Source organism: Vicugna pacos, chromosome 16 (assembly GCF_048564905.1).
Source record: "Vicugna pacos chromosome 16, VicPac4, whole genome shotgun sequence".
Lineage (NCBI taxonomy): Eukaryota > Metazoa > Chordata > Mammalia > Artiodactyla > Camelidae > Vicugna > Vicugna pacos.
Genome location: NC_133002.1, coordinates 36,057,034 through 36,077,415, shown reverse-complemented (window position 1 = coordinate 36,077,415; position 20,382 = coordinate 36,057,034). Strand labels below are relative to the sequence as shown.

The 20,382-nt window shown below is 54.7% G+C and overlaps 3 protein-coding genes across 3 annotated transcripts; all 3 read left to right on the top strand.

Moving 5' to 3' along the window:
• The first annotated feature begins 494 nt into the window (after positions 1–494).
• On the top strand, positions 495–4,162 carry HOXB7 (homeobox B7). Its single transcript, XM_006214191.4, has 2 exons — positions 495–1,250; positions 3,316–4,162. Exons 1-2 carry the CDS (start codon positions 851–853, stop codon positions 3,567–3,569), a joined length of 654 nt encoding a protein of 217 aa, XP_006214253.1. The 5' UTR covers positions 495–850; the 3' UTR covers positions 3,570–4,162.
• A 3,369-nt stretch (positions 4,163–7,531) lies between these two features.
• On the top strand, positions 7,532–15,586 carry HOXB6 (homeobox B6). The gene is made up of 2 exons (XM_072938870.1): positions 7,532–13,646; positions 14,690–15,586. Exons 1-2 carry the CDS (start codon positions 13,232–13,234, stop codon positions 14,947–14,949), a joined length of 675 nt encoding a protein of 224 aa, XP_072794971.1. The 5' UTR covers positions 7,532–13,231; the 3' UTR covers positions 14,950–15,586.
• A 1,734-nt stretch (positions 15,587–17,320) lies between these two features.
• Positions 17,321–20,067, top strand: HOXB5 (homeobox B5). The gene is made up of 2 exons (XM_006214193.4): positions 17,321–18,163; positions 18,839–20,067. The coding sequence occupies exons 1-2, from the start codon at positions 17,602–17,604 to the stop codon at positions 19,084–19,086; spliced, it is 810 nt and encodes a 269-aa protein (XP_006214255.1). The 5' UTR covers positions 17,321–17,601; the 3' UTR covers positions 19,087–20,067.
• The last annotated feature ends 315 nt before the right edge of the window (positions 20,068–20,382 follow it).

Sequence of the window (20,382 nt, the reverse complement as noted above, 5' to 3'; positions counted from 1 at the left end):
GACTGAGGCATCCGCCTCCCGGAACCAGGAGAGCAGCATACCGGGCCGCCCTCCTCCCTTCCTTTTTCTTCCCACCCACCCCACCCCCTTCCTTTTTAAATTTTCAAACCTTTTTTTTTTTTTAGCCACCAGAAACTGCAGCATCTCATGCCCGTGGGCTGGATCCCGCGCCTTTGGGAGCACCCACTAAACCTCACTCCATCCTTGCCTGTCTGTCTGGGGCAGAGAGAGAGAGAGAGAGAGAGAGAGAGAACCATGAGGCCAGGCTCACCTCTTTCCTCACCTTGGGACAAACGGACCAAGTCCGGACCAAGTTCCCCCAGAGGCCCAGCCAGGCTGAATCGGTCTGGATTAATAAAGACCTGAACTGCCCCCACTCATCCACCCGGTTATGTGCAATCCCTGCGTTTGTTTCTCGCTGGGTAACGGGCTGGGGAGAATGGGTGGGGGGCAGGCGGTGACAACACGGATCGCTCTTGGAGGTATTTATTTTCCCTTCCACTCAATCCCTTCCTCCCCAAATCTCGCCTGCAAGCTGCCTCCAGCCCACAGGGGTCGACAGAGGCCCTTGAGCCCCCCAGCCCCAATCCACAGGGCTTGGCTTTCCCATTCATTATTGATCATATTTTATAAATCCAACGCCACACAATTTTTTCCACATTACCGGGAGCCGTGGGGAGGCTGCCCAGCCATTGGCCGAGGGGACGTCACGTGGGCGGGGTCACGTGGTCCAGAGAGGAAAAAGGGGGTCCTTTTTGGTGTAAATCTGGACTCTAATTCTGTAATATATCAAGGAATCTCGTAAAACCGACACTAAAACGTCCCTGCCTACAAATCATCCGGCCAAATTATGAGTTCATTGTATTATGCGAATGCTTTATTTTCTAAATATCCAGCCGCAAGTTCGGTTTTCGCTACCGGAGCCTTCCCCGAACAAACTTCTTGTGCGTTTGCTTCCAACCCCCAGCGCCCGGGCTATGGAGCTGGTTCGGGTGCTTCCTTCGCCGCCTCGATGCAGGGCTTGTACCCCGGCGGGGGGGGCATGGCGGGCCAGAGTGCAGCCGGCGTCTACGCGGCCGGCTACGGGCTCGAGCCGAGTTCCTTCAACATGCACTGCGCGCCCTTTGAGCAGAACCTCTCCGGGGTGTGTCCCGGTGACTCCGCCAAGGCGGCGGGCGCCAAGGAGCAGAGGGACTCGGACTTGGCGGCCGAGAGTAACTTCCGGATCTACCCCTGGATGCGAAGCTCAGGTAACGCCGCGCACCGAGCCGTCCCGAACTGTCCCGAGCCGCAGTGGCCCGGGCACATTCCCCGGAAGGCGCCCCCTTCCTGGCCAAGTGCCCTTCTCCGCGTCCAGAGTGCTCCCGGCAGGAGGTCGGCCCTTGGGGACGCGGCACCCCCTGGGCCGGGACCCGGCGCGCCGCCCCCACTCCCATTTTTTGCTTGGTGCTCTCAGGCTCGCTCTGCTTCCCTGGCGGATCCCTCTCCGCCTCTCCGCCGACGCCGCGGCGCTCTGAGCTCCCAGCCCACCCCCCACCCTTCCTCCTGGCCTTTTAGCTTTAAATATTTATCAGCCGCGCCGGCACGGGCTGGAGACGAGGCCGTTTGTCTTGCGGAGGAAGGCTGGGGTTTGCAGAGAATAGCCATTAGGGTTTTCCCCCTCCCTTTTCCCTTCCCCAGCCAGGGATCTATGCTCTGGGTGTGTCCCCCAGCCCCAGCTAGGATAAGGTCTGAGGAGGGGGCCGCAACGCTGAGCAGCTCTCCCCTCCCCCTTTCTACCCAGCCAACCCCGCTCCCCCATTATTCCCTTCTGGACAATTAGAGGTGGGCTCTAGAGGCCTGGCAGGAGGAGGGAGTGTGAGAGGAGATGAGGATCCAGCCAGGGACACACAGCCACAGAGGCAGGTGGAGAGAGTGGGGCTGAGGCCAAGAGATGAGGCTCCTGACCCCCCAGTGAACTTGGGGAGGGGGAGGCAGGACAACTAGAGAAAGAGGCAGAGTTCTCAGGAGGTTACAGCTGGCTTCCTCAGGTGCCCTTCCTAGCATCCCTGGAGAACTGGCTAACAAGTTTGCAAGTATCATTCCAAGAGTGTTAATGTCCTCTTGGGGGAGAGACTAGGACTACAAGGAGTCAAATTAAGAGAGAGTACAGGCCACTGAGGCGGCTTCTGTAGAAACTCCGAAAGACCAGGGGCTCCATGGGGCCTGCTGACAAGCCTGTCCCAGAAATCCTTCTTAATTCTGCCTGGACTCAGGGGCCAACCTCAAGGTCCAGAAGACCCAAGAATTGTCAGAGGATCCCAATCCAGCCAGAGTTGAGGGCCAGAAGAAGTCCATGTCTCCCACCATCAGTATTAGTGGTCATGGTCCCTGTTATCTGCTCCATAATTCAACTGCCTTTCCAGCTGATTTATTAAAGCCTCAATTTTTCTGCTTATGAACATTTCAACTTGGCTTTTAACTGACTTGAAATTAGGGCCCCTCCTCCCACTATCTCCTTCCCAGGAGGGCTGGCACTAGCACAACTTCCCGAAAGCCTCCTCAGGGTTTTGGGCCTAACCTGGGAAGCTCTCCCCTGCCGTTGAGTCCCTACCACCCAGATATTCAATGTTGCACCCCAACCCAGGCTGCTATCTCTTCTCTTCCCCTGTACCTTCCTGGAGGCCCAAAGATTGCTTGGGAGAGCTGGGTTGGCTGGGCAGGTGGGTAGACAGGACAGCCTGGCCCTGTCTGAACCTCAATCACTCACTGGAAAATAGTCATCAGAGGGCAGCTGCCTTTAGACCAACTCCACACTCCAAGGAAATCTGCAAATTCTCAACTCCTCATTCCACAACAGGCTGGGGGAGGGGGAGAGGACTGGACCTTTGAGGCTCTTTGTCTCCTATTCTTTTGGGGAAAAGCCCTCTGGCCAGGACTAGAGCCCCTACTCCAGGGTTACTTGCATGGTTTTTATTATCCTCTACCCTGAAGACCATCAGAGTCAGCATCCAAAAGGGGAGGCTTAGGGTTCCTGGTCCTGAGGGTGATGGAAGGATTAACCAACTGCCCTTCATCCCACATGCACCCCTTAGGTGCAGGGCTTCAGGAGCCAGTTAGACCTTGGGAAGACTTCCTGGGTGGAAGATGGGAATGTTTGCCTTGAGGGAAGGGGGGGAGCGTGGGCTAGGTTATGGAAAGTGACAATTTGGTTTAGCGGGGAAATAGGCTTTCCAACTACTGACCCAAGAGCACATACAGGGTCGAAGAGGGAAGCGAACACTCTTACGGCTCTTTCCGCATTCACTGGTTTTTCTCCTGTAAATCTCTGCGCAGGGACTGACCGCAAGCGAGGCCGCCAGACCTACACCCGCTATCAGACCCTGGAGCTGGAGAAAGAATTTCATTACAATCGCTACCTGACACGGCGGCGGCGCATTGAGATCGCGCACGCGCTCTGCCTCACCGAAAGACAGATCAAGATCTGGTTCCAGAACAGGCGCATGAAATGGAAAAAGGAGAACAAGACCGCGGGCCCCGGGGCCACCAGCCAGGACAAGGCTGAGGTGGAGGAGGATGAGGAAGAGTGAGGGACGGGGAAAGGGCAGAGAAAGAGAGAGATGAGAAAGGGAAAGAGCGAGAAGCCCAGCTCTGGGAACTGAACCAGGAAACTCAAGTCAAATAGGGAGAGAAAAAAAAAAAACTATTTAAAGGCAAAGCAGTTAACACTTTTTTAAGGAGAGAAGGTGAAGCTGGTTTCTTAACACTGAAAAAAAGATACTACCTATAGGAAAGTATGTCGGGTGGGTTTGTTTTGTACAGTATGGGAAGGACATCATCTACCTGTTCTGTAGCTTTCTGGAATTTGCCTCCTCTTTTCTATGTCGCTAATTGTAGGATCTTCGTAAAATCCTGCTGTTTTGTAAGCCCCCTCTTTGATGCTGTCTTTGTGGTCTGTGTGTCTGGACTAATGTGTGTGGTTCCCCGCCTTCCTGAGCCCCCGCCTTCCCAGTAGGGGCACTAAAGGGGCCTTAGGGAGCCCCAAGGACCCACGGACTAGCTCAAGTGTCCCCTCTGTGTGCATGGCCTGCTGGCTGCTCCCTGCCCCTGCCAGCCCCTGTGATCCTCTTTACATTCTATGTGTATCTGAAGGATGGAGAAATAAAAAGCAATTAAAAATAAACAGATGCCCTATTTTCCATGTCTCCCTAAGGCTGGAAGGGGGTCAGGGTTAGCCATGCATCCCAGTGGCCCTCTGTACCAACTTCTTCTGCCCACGTGCTGGGGTCTGTCTTTTTTCTGGTGCCCCTTGCTCTGCGGGCTGCCGACTTGTGAACCTGATATCACACATTCCCTTCACATTCTTTTACACACATTGACACACAAAGGCACACAATCACACATATTTACAGGCCGACATAGCACATAAATATACATTGTCACATTCACAAACATCCATATTCATATGTTCACAAATAATACGTGTATTTATCTACACAGGCATTCACATATCCCAGCTCCTGCCCAGAACACATGTATTCACCATTCTCTCCCACTCACGAGTCAACCCACATTCACACTCACAGACACGTTATCCATACCAATGTACACACACACGTTGGCTTATAAACACACAGACTCACATTTGCCCCCATGGAAACACGTCCTTGAGTCCACATGCCCCGTCACACATATTCACAACACCAAACCAAACCGAACACCCCACCACCATCACCAGCCGGGCAGTTCACAAACTCTTCCTCGACCAGGCCTTCACACCAGGCTGTGGCTGTGTCGCTCGGCACAAATACAAAAATACAAGCTGAAATCCAAAGTGCTAGGCCCCGCGCGAAGGAAGAGCGGAAGGAAAGGGAAGGTGACCACCCAAATCCACTCCCGCTGCTCTTCTCGGGAGGGCGGGTGGGCGGCGTCGGGCAGAGGCCGGGCCGCCGCGCAGAAAGCTCCCGGCCACGGGCCTCCGACGCCAAGGCGCTCCCGGCTTTCCGCTCAGCCGGCAAACATTTTCCGCAAGAGCTGTTCGCTAATTTTATTTCAATTTATTTTACTTTCATTTATTTTAATTTATCTCCTCTTAAATTGACACAGCGACCCAAGTGAAACTTGAAATGGGGGAAAGGAAGGAAATGAGCGCCGAGAGCGAGAGGCCGAGCGGTGCGAGTCAGCCGGCTGCTGCGGCCGCATCCCGGCCGCTCCCAGCCGGGCCGCCCGGCCGCGCGGGGCTGCGCCGGCTTCCTCCGCGCCCTTCCGCTCGCTGTCCGCGCTGCCGGCAACCTGGGATCTTCTCCGGAATACAGAGAAAGAGAAAAAAGAAAAACATTTGGAAGAGGGGAGCTTATTTCCTTTCCTGCTTTTGGGCACTGGTAGCCTAATTCAAAATACGGGAGTATTTCAGGGTACCTGGGAAACACGGGGTGAATTTTGGTGGCCGTTGTTTTGCTCTAAAACATCCCCTTGATTGAGGGAGAAAAACCGGGAGGGTGGCGCCTACAGCTAGACCTGCAGAGCTGATTTTTAGTCTTTATTCGATTATAAACCCTGAACTATTTAAATTTAAAGAACAGGCGACCAGACAAAAAAGGGGAAGAGGGCTGGAAGGAAGCGAATTTAAGGAGAATGCTTAATTTGAATTTGCAAGTAAAAGGCTCCAAAACCTGCAGTTTCCCCCGTCAATGACTACTGAACCACCACCCCACCCCCCAGAAAGCACAGGGAGTTGTCCCTGAGAACGTGGGTGTATGGACATTTGGGCGGGAGAGACCAGGGTCCGGCTTTACCCTCCTCCAATTTCTGAGGTGCAGAGGTGACAATCTGGTGGTTAGACTGTTCGCCTTGGCCTCCATTGGGGCCACCTTTCTTCCCGGAGCAAAAACTAGGCCCTAGGGGATCTAAAGCCTCTACACCCGCAATGCTACAAGCCTCACTGGTGGGGTGCCCGCTATTTATAAGACTGGGAATGAAGGGGGTGTTCAGAGGGGGAAAGGGGGCACTGAGGCTTTCATTTTGCCCTAATACAAGTGGCAACCCTGGACACTGGGTGCTGCTCCAGATTCACTCCCAAATTGCCTTAGAACAGTCCCTATGTGGAGGTTTTGGGGTGAATTTTACTAGAATGGGGGACAGCGCTCCTGTGAGAATAGAGAGGTTCCAAAAAGAGCCCCCCTTCCCAGATGGATGCTTGTGTCTCCTCCGCCTGATTCCCTGCACCCCAAATCTCACCCCTCCTCAGATTGGGGTTTCCCCAAAAATCGAGAAGGAGAAGAAAAGAAGATGGCGACTGAGAAAAGGGTTGCTGGTGGAGCAGCCATGAAGAAATGCAATAAATTCCTTGTTGTTTTATGAAAATTTACAACTTTGTGATAGAAGTTTATGAGTGGTTGAATCCAGCGATTGGCCAGCGCCGGTCATGTGGCCGGGCGATCGTGAACATGAACTTTTTATCATTTCCCTGGTGGTTATAATGCAGCATTCTTTTGGACACCACACCTAGGTCGGAGCACTGTCGTCCTTCAGGGCTCCAGCCTCTTGATATTTTTATACTTCAGTATCAGCTCGATAAAGCAAGAGAGAGAGAGGAAAAGACAGGGGGAGAGGAAAGAAGAGAGAGAGAGGGAGTGAGAGAGAGAGAGAGAAGGAGGGGTGGGAATTACACAAAAGAGAGAACCAAAAATAATTTTAATTTCTAACTTAATTTTCTTGCTAATTTGGGATTTTAGTCATCATGGAGGGTAAAAGGACAATCTGCCCAGGACTGCAGCCTGATACCATTTTTCAAAGCCAGAACTTACTCCATTTTCTATGCAAATATCAGAAAAGCGAAACACCCTCTCTCTCAACTCAGAGAAGGGGAAACAACGGCTCTCAGGTTGGGACAATATTATCTGGAAGATGAAGAAGAAACAGAACGCTCTTTTTTTTTTTTTTCCCTCCTCTTTCTCCCCACCTCTTTCAATCGGAGGAAAGAAACCCCAGGGTCTGCAAAGGTAAGGGATATTCTACAATTCTCTTCTTATAGTTTTGCTTCGATTTTGTAGGGGGTGGGGCTTATGTTTGTCTCTCTCCTCCCCAACCCCCAAGACGGGGCTGAACCCCACCTCTGGGCGCTGCAGGGAGAGGCTTCCCAGGAAATTCGGTGGCTGAGAGAGGGGTGGCTGCTTCCAGGAGGGGGAGCAAGGCAGGGAAGACGGGAGGAGGAACCGAAAGGGGCCACAGAGGCGAGCTCTAAGGCGCCTTTTTAAGCTGGGAGGAGAGGTTTAAGCCAGGGGGCTGGGAAAGAGAGGATGGGGTGTCTGAGCTTTGGGGCGCTGGTAGAAGCTGGTTGCTACGGCCTCTGTGGGTTTGTGCCCCTCCCCCTCCCACCACCCCTCCCTTGTTCCGGCCTCCCCCGGTTGCCCCCATGCAGCTCTCTTGCCCGGTGCGAGTTTCCAGTATCGTATCAGTGGTTTCCCGGCAGCGTTGGCACGAGGGGCGGTGGTACTAAGGGACGTCCTGGTCTCTGGAGGGCCTGGAATCTCCGCAGAGGCCAGCGAGGGTGAGGAGGTGGCTAGAGAGACACAGAAAGAACAATTCACAGAGAAATACTCATTATCTCCCTTCGGAGACATTTCTGAAATTAAAGGGCTATGGGTGGAGGCACCCAAATAAAGGGAGAGCCCCCCAGGAAGCCTTCCTGAGAATGCCAGGTCTTTCGCCACTCCCGCAGGAGGGAGCCTCGCTCTGCAGGGAGACAATTTTGTGGTTTTTAATGCGGTAGGTTACAGCGTGTTGGTTTCTGTGCAATATTGATTCTAATATTTGTGTCTATTGGTATGAGGTGTGTGGATTTCGGTGCAGGAGAAAAGTGTGCATCTGATATGGAAACATTTCAAACTTTCCTGGATCTAAATGTGGTGATTGTGAAGGAGCTGTTTAGCATGTTGTTGTTTTAGGCTTGTAAATAAGAAAAAAGAGAGAAAAAACAATTAAAAGAAAATCCCATTAGGGGACCTGAATGTATCCAGACTGGAAAGCTGCCTGGCACTGAGCTCAGACACCTAGTCCTGTCCCTCCGGCGCCTGATTCATTCCCCAGCCAGGCCTCCTGGGGGGTGGGGGAGAAGAACCTTTGGGCGGGAGGCTGAGATTCCTAAAGTAGCTGGTGGGGTGGAAGAAGGTGTAAGCTGCTAGGTGAGGACTTAAAAATAGAGTGAGAGGGCTTCTGGGGAAGCTGTGAGTCTAGAGATAAGTGTATTTGGGCGCCAAGGGCAGGAGAGACTGTGATTTAGTTTGGTTTGAAGGAATAGGTAATTGCTTTCCTCTTTTTAAAGACCAGATGCAGAGCATTCAGCCTCGGGCCTCTGTCTGCCTAGGGATTATGGGGTCTGGGCGTGTGTAGAGGGATCCTGGACGTCTGTCTTGAGCTGGGAAGAGAGAGACGCAGCCACTTGTGGCGTGGAAGGGGGGCCCCTGGAGGCACAGGTAGCTGCCCTCGAAGCAGGCCCGGAATGGGTGCCTGAAGCGCGCCGAGGGCGGCGCGTACCCCCGCCCTCGGCTGTGTATCGAGAGAAGTTCTCGGTCAGCACCCACGGCACTCAGAGCCTATTCTCAAAACGAAAAATTTCGCAAACCCACCCAGACTAAAGGTCTTTTTCTCCTGTAGTCTTGGCGGGGCATAAATCATCCCTTTGACAGTTTGCTCTGACCCAAATTATGCGGTTTGCTGCCATCTACCGTCCGTTTGGAGACATGCGGCTTTGGCTCCGCAAGCCCCGCGACACTGCCTGAACCCGGAGGCCCCGCCGCTCGTGTTCGGCGGGATTCTGGGGGCTTCGGCCCAGATTGTTGCTTTCTGCTGGATCTTGGTTCTCGCCTGCCCGCGTGTGGATTCAAGAACAAATGTTCTCTCCCCCTTGGCAGCCGCATCCCAGAGCCAAACCTAGCGGCTGGCTGGGGGAAGCGGCTTTTTCTAGGGTATATTTTAAAAGGACTAATGCTGCATCCCGCGGGCAGGCAGGGGGCCCTGAATCAAAGGGTTGAGGGGAAATCAGAATGAGAGCCCTCTCCCCTCTACCCCATCAAAGCGCAAGAGGGGATCACCAGGGCCGCTAGGGAGATACCAGGCCAAGACTGCTCAAGGTTTATTTGGTTTTCTTTTCGGCCAAGGGTGGGGGCCAGCAGGGGAGGCGCCGAACCCGGCAGTTCCACTCGGTTGTCAAAAGACAAACCGGGTCTGTGTTCTCCGTGTTGGCTAGTGGGTCTTGCCAGTTTCTTGGCCGGTGAGTCTGTGGTGAAGGAATTGAGCTGAGTTTTCGGGAAACTATGGTGTAAGCAAGTGAGTGTGAGTCCCCTTCCCCATTCCCGATCGTTTCAGGCGAAATCGACACAGATATGCTTTGGGGAAAAAATGGGGAGTGGGAGTGGGGATCAATCATTAAGGAACCAAGCCATTGTAATTTCCGTTCCTGCCGGACCCCTCACACCCGCTTAAGCCGACTGCTTTCCCAGAAGGGGGTGGCGAGGGCGGGGGTACGCGCCGCTGCCGCCGCCTTTGAATATTGGCCCCTGTCTCACGGGTTACTGATTAGCTCGGGCTTTCAAGCTGCAGGAGGAAGCTCTGGTCGCTCCTTTCAAGGTGCTGTGGCCCCAGTTCCTGGGCGGGGGCTCCAGGAAATTGCCTGCGGTGCCAGGCAGGCCGAGGTGTTACTAGGGTCTGGCTCGGAGTTGGAGGAGCTGCCGAGGTCGAGGGGCCCAGCGGTACTGGGAGCAAATGCGGGGGCTGCGACCCCTCTAGGCTTCGGTGCCCCGAGAGTCTGGGCAGCAGGAGCAGTCCTTTCAGCTTTTCAGCAGAGAATGATTTTCTGGCGGCTAGAAGGCCAGCCCAGTGCGAGAGGCCCCAGGGGAGCACGCCTGAAAAGTCTTGGGCCCCTCGGAGGTTTTTTCTTCAGGCAAGCGAAGGACAGGTAGGGAGGGGAAGGCGGCTGGTACAGAGGGATGAAACACTTCAGAGCTCTTATGGTGCTGGTGCTGGTGGACCCAGGGAGAGGGAACAGAGCGCCACTGCTTCCCGGAACAGAGACGATGTCGTTCATTTGCATAATGGAAATGATGCTTTTGTGCCGCGAGTTGGACCAGCCAATTTTAAGGCAATGTCCCTACTAAACAGCTCTCAAAGGTTGGGAGTGGCCACACTGCTCCCCTGGGAACATTAATGTTCCCCAAACCCAGAGAAACACACAGAATCCAGGGGAAGAACTAGGTTGAGATGTTTTAATTCACCCCACCCCAGCCAGGGTTGAGAGTGGGGTGGGGGAAGGTGTCCACAGCCCAAAGAGCTGGGTGTGGGGGGGGGGAGCTTGGCAGATGAGAGGAAATAGAAAGCCTGGACAATGTCTCAATCCCCCCTCCCCTACACATACCTACTGGCAAATACCCTCCCTGAGGTTACCGGTAAAGGAGACTTTTACTTCCAAATTGAACACAACTTAGACATTTTCCTGGGAGCTGGAATGTGTGTACCTCCACAAGACCACAGATTCACAGCTCAGAAAATTACAACTATAAATCCTGCCTGTGGGGTTTCTAGACAATCCTCCTGTGCGTACTCCAGACTTGGTACATATTTATATCCACCTCTCCATATACACACTTTCTCCTTGAGCAGGGAGAGACACCCCGAACCAGCTGGTGGCTGTGCCTGCTGTGCATTTACATATTTCCCCTTGAAGACAGATCGACAACGGCAGTGGATCGAACCACAGACATATTCTTAGAGATCTGGCTCCAGAAACCAGGCGGCCTCTGGCTCAGCCCTGCCTGCCTGCTCTTTCTCCCAAACAAACGGATCAGACGAATAAACGCTCATAAATACCTCTGGGCTTAGATAAGAGCGATGAGGCGCTATTTCCTTTCATGCTGGACTCCAGGCGCCCAGGCCCTGCTTTTGCGGCTCCATCTCATGACAGGCAACCTGCAGAGGTGAGGTTAATTTGGGGGTATAGCTCTAAGGATAAGGAGATTATTTCATGCTTCTATCACAGGGAAAATCTTCCTCCCTCATTGGATCTTGTGTCATCCAGGCTTCACAGGAAAGCCCACACCTTTCAGTCTTAGTATGAAGACATTGTGGCCAGAGAGGAGGCAGGGTGGGCTGAGGCCTAAGGCCCGGCCTCCGTGGCAAGGAGGAGGGAGATACACAAGGCTCTCTCCCACCTTGCTCCTCCTGCCCAAAAGTTTCCTGTTCCTCTGTAGAAGTGGGCCTAATCACAGCTAGATTGGATCACTTGTGACTCCATTATTAGGAAGCTTGAGTTTATTTTCTTAAATCTCGACAAAATCCCGATAGAGTCAGGGTAGGAAGTAGTTGATGGGGCAACCAGGAATAGCCACTTAGCCATGAAGGTACAGCCCAGAAGTTGTCCTAAGCTCAGGGAGCTTTGTAAGCCATTTTGCAAGCAACCAAGTTCCCACCCTTGGTCACCAACCTCAGCCCTCTACCACTTTTCCTAGTGTCTTGTGCCATCTTCAGTGGGCAGAACTGGCCCACAAAAAGGAGCCCAGAGAACAAATCAGAGGAGGGTCAGCCTAGCCCTTTCATCATCAGATTTTGTCCCACACCCTGGCCTTTTCTTTGTTCCAGGTCTAAAGGTTGTCACCCTTTACTGCCTGGCCTCCATGTGCACATTATAATGTTAAAACCACACTGTGACTCAGGCTTCCAGCCTGGCTCTAATACTCATTTTCCTTAGATGAAGGAGAAAGAGAATGTCGGAGATGCACACCGTCTCTTGCACCAAAGCTTGTAGACAGCAAGCTGGTGATACAAACACGAGTTATAGGAGGGGTTGCAGAGATGCTGAGAGACAGACAGAAGGGTGGCAAGTATCTGGAGAGGGGATGCAGAATGATACGTTGTAAGCTGCCTACTGAGACCTCAGGAGGCCCCCCCCATAAAACTGAACAAAACTCAAGTCTTGAGAAAGAATTAATTTTAAAAAGAACTGCCAGCTTCTAGAGAGACCTGAAAAGGAGTGAGGGCCCCCTCTCTTCCCTGTGTTCTCTGATTGCCTCCTATATCAGGAGGGTTTGAGGACCTAGAACTGGAGAGGGAAAAATTTCTTCCCTGTACCCAGACTTACTGAAACATCTTTGATTCCTAAGATTCTGTCACCCAGCGTATTCTAATGTCTTTTGGGGAAGGAGGTGGGATGGAGTGAGGGTTGCAGGCAAGATAGGGGTCAGACAAACTTAGGCTGGGGGATGTCTCTCCCCCTACTCTCCCTATCCCCAAGTGAAGAGAGGACTAGTCCCTCTTCCCAGTGCCCCCTTCCTGTGCCAAGACCAAGCAGTACATACTAGAACCAGGTAAGACGTCTTGTGCAGCAGTGGCCGTAGCCTTCCCAGAAGCTCCTGGCCTAGCCGCACAGCTAGTGAGAGAAGCTTGGGCTCAGACCCTCCTCCCAATTCTCGGCCTTCTGGGTCTTCTGGGCTGCCCCTCAGACCATAAGAGTTGGTGGAGAAGCAGAAATAATAAACCCAGGCTTGGAGGAGACACAGTAGATCTGAGAAACAGGAAAAACGGTTTTCAAAACCCGAGGAGAGGGTTTCATCTTCTTCGCGTCTCTTTCTGAAAACGATGCTAATCAGCGGAGAACTCATCTCTCCTCTATCAACACAAAACCCGAGAAACAAGCCTTCTCCTTTAGTTCTCTCCTAAGGAGATTGAGGTTCGAGATTTGGATATATTTACCCACCTTCCCTAGAGGGAAGGGGCTCAAGCAACGCAGGGGTTAACTTTTCTGAAAACACAATTAACTTTTCCCTATCCTGCATGGGGAGGGGAGGGATATATTTAATCACTGGAGGATGGGGTGGTCTCAATCGAAGTGCTCCCTCCTCTCGCAAGACGCCTCTTTCGCAGATCCTACGTAGGTGGAAGGGGAAGCGTTATGCTGTTGGGGAGAGAGAGAAAGCAGAAGGAGAAGAAGGAGGGGGGAAAAAAGGTTGATAGGTTTGTGCGCGGGTCCCTCGCGCGGGCTGCGCTCCTCCTGGGTGCTATTTGACAATTCCTGCCTCTGCCATTGGTCAGTGTTGGATCAGATGGTTGTATTTCCTTCTGGCCCTCACTGGCACCTCGCCATCCCCCCTCAGCTAAAACCCAATCTCAGATATACTACTAATAGGCGCGGCGCTCGGACTATAAAACACAACAAATCATAAACCCGGCGGAGCAGCAGCGGCCGTGCGCGCCTCCCCTCCCAATGAGTTCCTATTTCGTGAACTCCACCTTCCCCGTCACTCTGGCCAGCGGGCAGGAGTCCTTCCTGGGCCAGCTCCCGCTCTACTCGTCGGGCTATGCGGACCCGCTGAGGCACTACCCAGCGCCCTACGGGCCCGGGCCCGGCCAGGACAAGGGCTTTGCCGCCTCTTCCTATTACCCGCCGGCCGGCGGCGGCTACGGCCGAGCGGCGCCCTGCGACTACGGGCCGGCGCCGGCCTTCTACCGAGAGAAGGAGTCGGCCTGCGCGCTCTCGGGCGCCGACGAGCCGCCCCCCTTCCACCCTGAGCCGCGGAAGTCCGACTGCGCGCAGGACAAGAGCGTGTTCGGCGAGGCGGAGGAGCAGAAGTGCTCCACCCCGGTCTACCCCTGGATGCAGCGGATGAATTCGTGCAACAGTGAGTGAGACTTGCTGCGGCCGCCTCGACCCCTGAGGGCCCCCCTCCCGGAGACAGAACTAGGGAACAGCCCCCCCCCCCCCATTCTCCCACAGGGTGCTGGGTTGGTGTCTCGATTGGAGCTAAGGGAAGATTGGGCGCCTGCACCGAGTCTCCCGCGCTGCTCTCCCGTCCTCAGGAGTTGCAAAGTTTGCAAAGTCCCAGATGCACTCGGAGCCAGGGGGAGCGAGTGGGTTCTTTCGGAGCGCCAGGCCGCAGCTGGGATTCTGGGTCATGGAGATGGGCAGGACCCCGTCCTCGCAGTCAATGGCTGGGCTTTCCTTGGCGCCCCCAGCTCTAGTCGGGTCCCCACCCAAAGACTGTTCATTGAAAACGGAGTGCGTCATGGGAAGGGGGGCGGCGTGACGCTGGCGAGAGAGAGTTGAGTCTGTCCTGGACTAGGTTTCCCTGGGGGTCAGGGCTGAGGAAAGATGAGGCACCAGGAAAGGGGTTGTAGTCAGAGGACGGAGAATAAAGGGAAGAAACAGAGGAAGCGAGTAGAGGGGGAGAGAGGGAGAAGCAGGCGCCTGGGTCTCAGGTTGGATTATTTGTCGGCCTTAAGTCCCGAATTGATGTCCATTAGCGGGACACGAAAGTGAGGAGCCGTTAATGCCGACTGTGGATCGATCCACGTCATTACGGATTAAGGGCCGGAATCTATCACAAGGTGGTGGGGGAGCCAGCTGAATGGAAGGAAAAGATGCGGCTAGGAAGAGACACACCTGGCCAGTGCTTCCCCAGCCCCTCCCCCTAGGCTCAGGTGGGATTTAAAACTGTTCCTCCCATCCCCCACCAAAAATCTGGACAGAAGGCATTAGCCTAGGAGACCCCGAGGGAATCTGGAGGGGGCGCTGGAGGAGTGAGAAAGGGGGCTGCGGAGGACAGGGAACAGGGAGAGTGGAGGGCATCCCGGGACAGACTACAGTCCACGTTTGAGGGTCGAGTGGGGGAGGAGCTCTGGCCCTGGTGACCCCAGGCCTCAGCATCTCCTTTCTGCGTAACAGGTTCCTCCTTTGGGCCCAGCGGCCGGCGAGGCCGCCAGACCTACACGCGCTACCAGACGCTGGAGCTGGAGAAGGAGTTTCACTACAATCGCTACCTGACGCGGCGGCGGCGCATTGAGATCGCGCACGCCCTATGCCTGACCGAGCGGCAGATCAAGATCTGGTTCCAGAACCGGCGCATGAAGTGGAAAAAGGAGAGCAAACTGCTCAGCGCGTCTCAGCTCAGTGCCGAGGAGGAAGAAGAAAAACCAGCCGAATGAAGGCGCTGAAAGGGTGGTGGTTGTGGGGGACGCAAAGGGAGAGGCCTCTGGGGAGCCGAGGGCATCCGAGAGCCTCGAGAAGGCTCTGCGGGCGGGGGAGCCTGGGGAATTGCTCTCCTGAGCCCAACAGGCGGGGCCCAGCGCTCTCCCGGACCCCCGCCCGCAGATCTGTCGCTGGGTGCTGGGAGGCCATGCTGCCTGAGCCCACCCAGCACCCCAGCGCCCCCTCCATCCCTGCGGAACCGCCTCAGCCCGAACAGGCTCCCCTGTGAGAACTGAGGACCGGACTCACTTGATGTTTCCTGGAAGCAGAGCAGAATGCTCTTGTCCGTGTCGCGTCTCATTTCTTCCATGTCCCCGGTGCACGGTTCAATGGTAGATTCGCAGTTTCCTCAGCGGGGGGGCTCGAAGACTCCCTGACCCCAGACCTCTCCCATTCCCTCCCCAAAGCCACTGGAAGGAGCACATACTACCTAGAAGTAAGAAGAGGAGCCTCAGAAGAAAACAAAGTTCTATTTTATTAATTTTCTATGTGTTGTGTTTGTAGTCTTGTCTTAGTTCTGGACGTGAAATACTTCGGTAATAATATTAATATTATTAATAATGATAATAATAATAATAAAGATGTAAAAACTCGCCGCTTAGTCACCTCTGCTCCTCCCCTGCCACTCCCCCACCCCCACCGCCACCCCTGCGTCCCCGTGCCGGAAACTCGGCAGCAAAGGCAGAAGCCCTGGTCGGCCCCAGCGGGCCAGACACGACTCGGAAGTTACAGTTGAGATAAAGGCTGCAGCGGTCCCGCCCAGGCTCCAGCACCGCGCCCGCCAGTACTGAGGCTCACAACGGCCTCTCCTGGTGCAGACTTGGGGGACTCATTCTCTAGCATTTCCTCGTTTGTCGATGGCACGAGGACCACCACCAAGGGCCCTTAGCCGGGAGCTCCTGCAGAGACCGAGCCAGGCGAGTCTTGCGCCTCAGCAGCACTGTTCTGTCCGCATGATCGCTGAGGCCCGCCGTCTTTGGCCTGCCCACATTGGCCTGATCTCCGCCGGCCTTGGCCCTCCGCTCCTGGCCTGTGGCTCTGGAGACTAAATTGGGGCCACTGGGTATTTATCTCTCCGCTGGCAGCTAAAGGCTCCAGGCATCCCTTCCTGTCTCAAGTAGTAGCTCAGTGACAAGTAGGGGAATGTGAGGCCATCAGCAGGCACGGGGTAAAGGACAAGATTTTCTCTTGCTCTTTGGAGACCTCAGGGCGGGAGGCCAGGTGATGGGGCAGTTCGGTCTCATCCCATCAACCAAAACCGACCCATTCTATCCCCACCCCACCCCTCACCCAAGCAGCAAGCTGCAGAGACTGTTTTCCTTTCTTCCTCCTTCTCGCTCTCTTTTTTATTTTTAAAGAAAATAGCCGCCTGGCAGAAGGGGCCCAGCTGTGGCGGTCTCTGGCTGCCCAGAGTGCTCAGGAAGGCACTGCCGGTCCTCGGAACCCCTTTCTGGGGAAGGAGTGGGCCTCTCGGCAAATTCTGAAACTACCCAGCCACCAGAATGGGACCTTGAGTGGAGCTTCCCAAAGCAATAGCAGGCATCTGGTGAGGAGGTGAAAGGGTTCTACCTTGATCCCAAACTCTGAGAGCCACATTTACACCCAGACCCCAATCCCCGACGCTGTAGACCTTGCGGTTTTTCTCACAACCAGGCCGCTTAGCACCAGCTGGGCTTGTCTTCTGGGGTCCCTGTCATGCTCTGCCACCCCTCCGTTGTAGGCTAAGGACGAGGAGGAAGTCAGGAAGAGGATTCCAGACTTCTAAGAGGATCAGGAGAAGTGAAAGCTTTTCCTTCAAACCCTTGGCTTAGCCCTGCCGGCTCAGTCTGGATGCTGTGGACTGGCCATTGCAGCCGGGTCAGGAAGCAGGCCAGGCCAAGCTCACAAGGAAACCAGTTGCAATAATTGTTTTTCACACATCTTCCAACCTCCCTCTCATTTCCGCCCCCAACTTTGAGATTTGCAAAGCCCCAGTAAAGGAAGAGCAACTCAATCTTTGATCATCTTATCCAGAGTTAAAATAATAATAGTAATAATAATGACAGGGAGAAGGACACAGAGAGACGAATTCCACTTCCATATAAGTGGGTAAAGGTTCAATCTGGTCTTTCCTCTAAAAGATTCAACCCTGCGGGTGAGCCTAGGCCAGGTTTCTTTTTAGCCGAGCGATAGCACAGAGCCAGCAGGGAGGTCGCCGTCGCCGCCATGGCGGTCTGCGGCCCGTGCTCCCGCCGTTCGCCGGGAGGTGGCGCGCTCTGCTCAGAGGCTGCCGTCAACCTTCTCCCTGTTTCTCCCCCTTCTCCTTTTTTCCCCTCTCTCCGAGGCTCGCATTGAATCGGCCCTAACGATTCTCGGATCGTCATTATTTGTAACCATAGAGCATGAATTACCTCTTGAGGTCATCAGCGAGAATTTACGACTGGTCAACAAAAGCACGTGATTCTCTAACGCCCCCCCATCCCCCTTCCAACCTCCCCCCCCATATTTGGCCGCATACATAGCAAAACGAAGTACAGTGCATCGCTATAATTCATTAATACATCATAAATCGTGAAGCACAGGGTTATAACGACCACGATCCACAAATCAAGCCCTCCAAAATCACCCAAATGAGCTCGTACTTTGTAAACTCCTTCTCGGGGCGTTATCCAAATGGCCCGGACTATCAGTTGCTAAATTATGGCAGTGGCAGCTCTCTGAGCGGCTCTTACAGGGATCCCGCTGCCATGCACACCGGCTCTTACGGCTACAATTACAATGGGATGGACCTCAGCGTCAACCGCTCCTCGGCCTCCTCCAGCCACTTTGGGGCGGTGGGCGAGAGCTCGCGCGCCTTCCCTGCGCCCGCCCAGGAGCCCCGCTTCAGGCAAGCGGCGTCGAGCTGCTCCCTGTCCTCGCCCGAGTCCCTGCCCTGCACCAACGGCGACAGCCACGGCGCCAAGCCCTCTGCTTCGTCCCCCTCCGACCAGGCGACCCAGGCCAGCTCCAGCGCCAATTTCACCGAAATAGATGAGGCCAGCGCGTCCTCGGAGCCTGAGGAAGCGGCGAGCCAGCTAAGCAGCCCGAGCCTAGCTCGGGCGCAGCCAGAGCCCATGGCCACCTCCACAGCCGCGCCCGAGGGGCAGACTCCGCAGATATTCCCCTGGATGAGGAAGCTTCACATCAGCCATGGTAATTCTCGCTCCCTTTTTTGTCTTCTTGGTTTTCCTTCTCCGCGTTTGGGGAGGGGGAGGTTAGCGAGGAGAGCTTGGCTTTTCCTCAAATATAGATTTATTTTTTTCCAGAGGGGGAGAAGTCTCTAAGAGGGTCCTCACAGCTCGGGGGATAGAGCCAAAGAAGGTCTTTAGCTGGGGGGTTGGGGAGGAGCATTTTTTAAAAATAATTTGTTTCCAGATTCGCCTTAGGTTTTATTCGCCCAGCTACACTAGCTTTAGGATGAAGGATGGGGTTTAAGTAACGTGGGGAAGGGTTCTGCTTGTCCCCCGAAATGTTGAGACTGCTTCTAGCAGAGGAGGGGCGAGCAGCAAAACGAGCTTTCCAGGGCAAAAGTGCAACCGCTCTCCTCCCTCCCGGGGCGAGCGGCCGCCTGAGCCCAGCGAAGGGTGAGGCACAAGGAGGGAGCAAGAGACAAAGCCGGGCACATTCGCTGCCGGCAGAAGTGGGGGCTGCAGGGAAGGGGGTGCAGAGAGCGAGCTCGGATTCGGGCATCTGGAGTAGGGAGGATTGGAGCTGCAGTGAGCTGGGTGCCGGGGACGCCTGGGTCCCGCTCCACGCCCCCCTCCCACCCAGTGCCCCCTCCCTTAACCGGAATAACGTTGCCTCGCGGCTCTGCTCCGTCTGCTCCAGATATGACCGGGCCGGACGGGAAAAGAGCCCGGACCGCGTATACCCGCTACCAGACCCTAGAGCTGGAGAAGGAGTTCCACTTCAACCGCTACCTGACGCGGCGGCGGCGCATCGAGATCGCCCACGCGCTCTGCCTGTCCGAGCGCCAGATCAAGATCTGGTTCCAGAACCGGCGCATGAAGTGGAAGAAAGACAACAAACTGAAAAGTATGAGCCTGGCTACAGCCGGCAGCGCCTTCCAGCCCTGAGCCCGCCGGGAGGAGCCCTGGGCGGCCCAAGAGCCCGTGCCGCCCCCAGCCCCGGCCCCTCCAAGCCTCCCCGCGCTGCCGCCGCCCGCTGGGGACCGGTTCCCACGAGCCTGCCTCGCCCGGGCCCTGTGTTACGATTTTTCGTTTGGTCTTAGGTCTTCCTGTGGCTCCCTCTCTCCTGGACTGGTTAATCTTGTTATTATTGTTAATAATAATGATAATTATTATTTTCCCTCCATGGTCCCCACTCCCCTCCGCTCACCCCAAATCTGCCAGTGTTTCTGAATGTTCGTGTCTGTGGTTGCACTCCTTTCCCCAGGAAAAAAATGAAACTCGCATGTTTAATGTGAACTTTCCCCTCCCCATCTATGTTCTTCTAACTTATTTATAAAAAGATGATCGCAGTATTTTGAGTTTCAGCTTGAAACTTCTCTAAAAGGGGCGGCAGTTGAGGTGGGGTAATGCCGCAGCACCGGGGCCCAGCTGAGCTGGCCTCCAGAGAAGCAGTCCATGACTGTGTCTCTTTCCACCATCCTCTTCCTCCTCCCTCCCCACTCCTAGGCCCAAGTCTCCCAGTGGCTTGGTCCTGGGGTGAGAGGGGGCTAGGGAGGACCAAAGGAGTGATGTTGAGAAGAGGGAAGGTAAATAGTGAGACTGAAGTTCCTGCCGTCTGGGTAGGCCCCGCAAGGCCTGGTCTGGGAGCACCCGGAAACAAAAATAATCCTCAGTGTAAAATGTCTTGTGTATTTCTCTGTGAATCGATGGGTCTGGGATAGAGGGCCCAAAGCTTGTAAATATGGGGATAGTCTGGGTCAGACCCATCCCCTCCTCCCCACCCATTTCGCTTCTGAGACCATTTGTAGTGAGCAAGTGGATGCTGTGCTCCGTGTGAAATCTGTCTTTGCCGGGCCTGTCTCAGTGATTCGCTTTTGGTATTTGTTTGTAGCTTTCCTTGAAGTCAAATAAATGTTTCCCCTATTCCATTGCCCTTCCACTTGTCTTTTCTCTGGTGGCCTGTCTCTCCCATCACTGGGCACACCCTAGACCATTTTTGTTAGATCTGGGGTACAGGGAAGGGAAAGCAGGATGCTCATCAGCAGCCACTCTCAGCCACCTAAGTCCCTGCCTGGTCAGCGGTGCTTGGGCCAGGGGACAGGCTTTCATGCCTGGGGGACTGAGAGGCCCTGAAACCCCACATGAGGCTGGGGCAGGGGAAAGGCTGAGCTGGACTCTACCGTGGCCTTCCACCAGCTGGTGAGAGAAGCCTCTGGAAACCTCTTCAGGGAAAGTAATTTG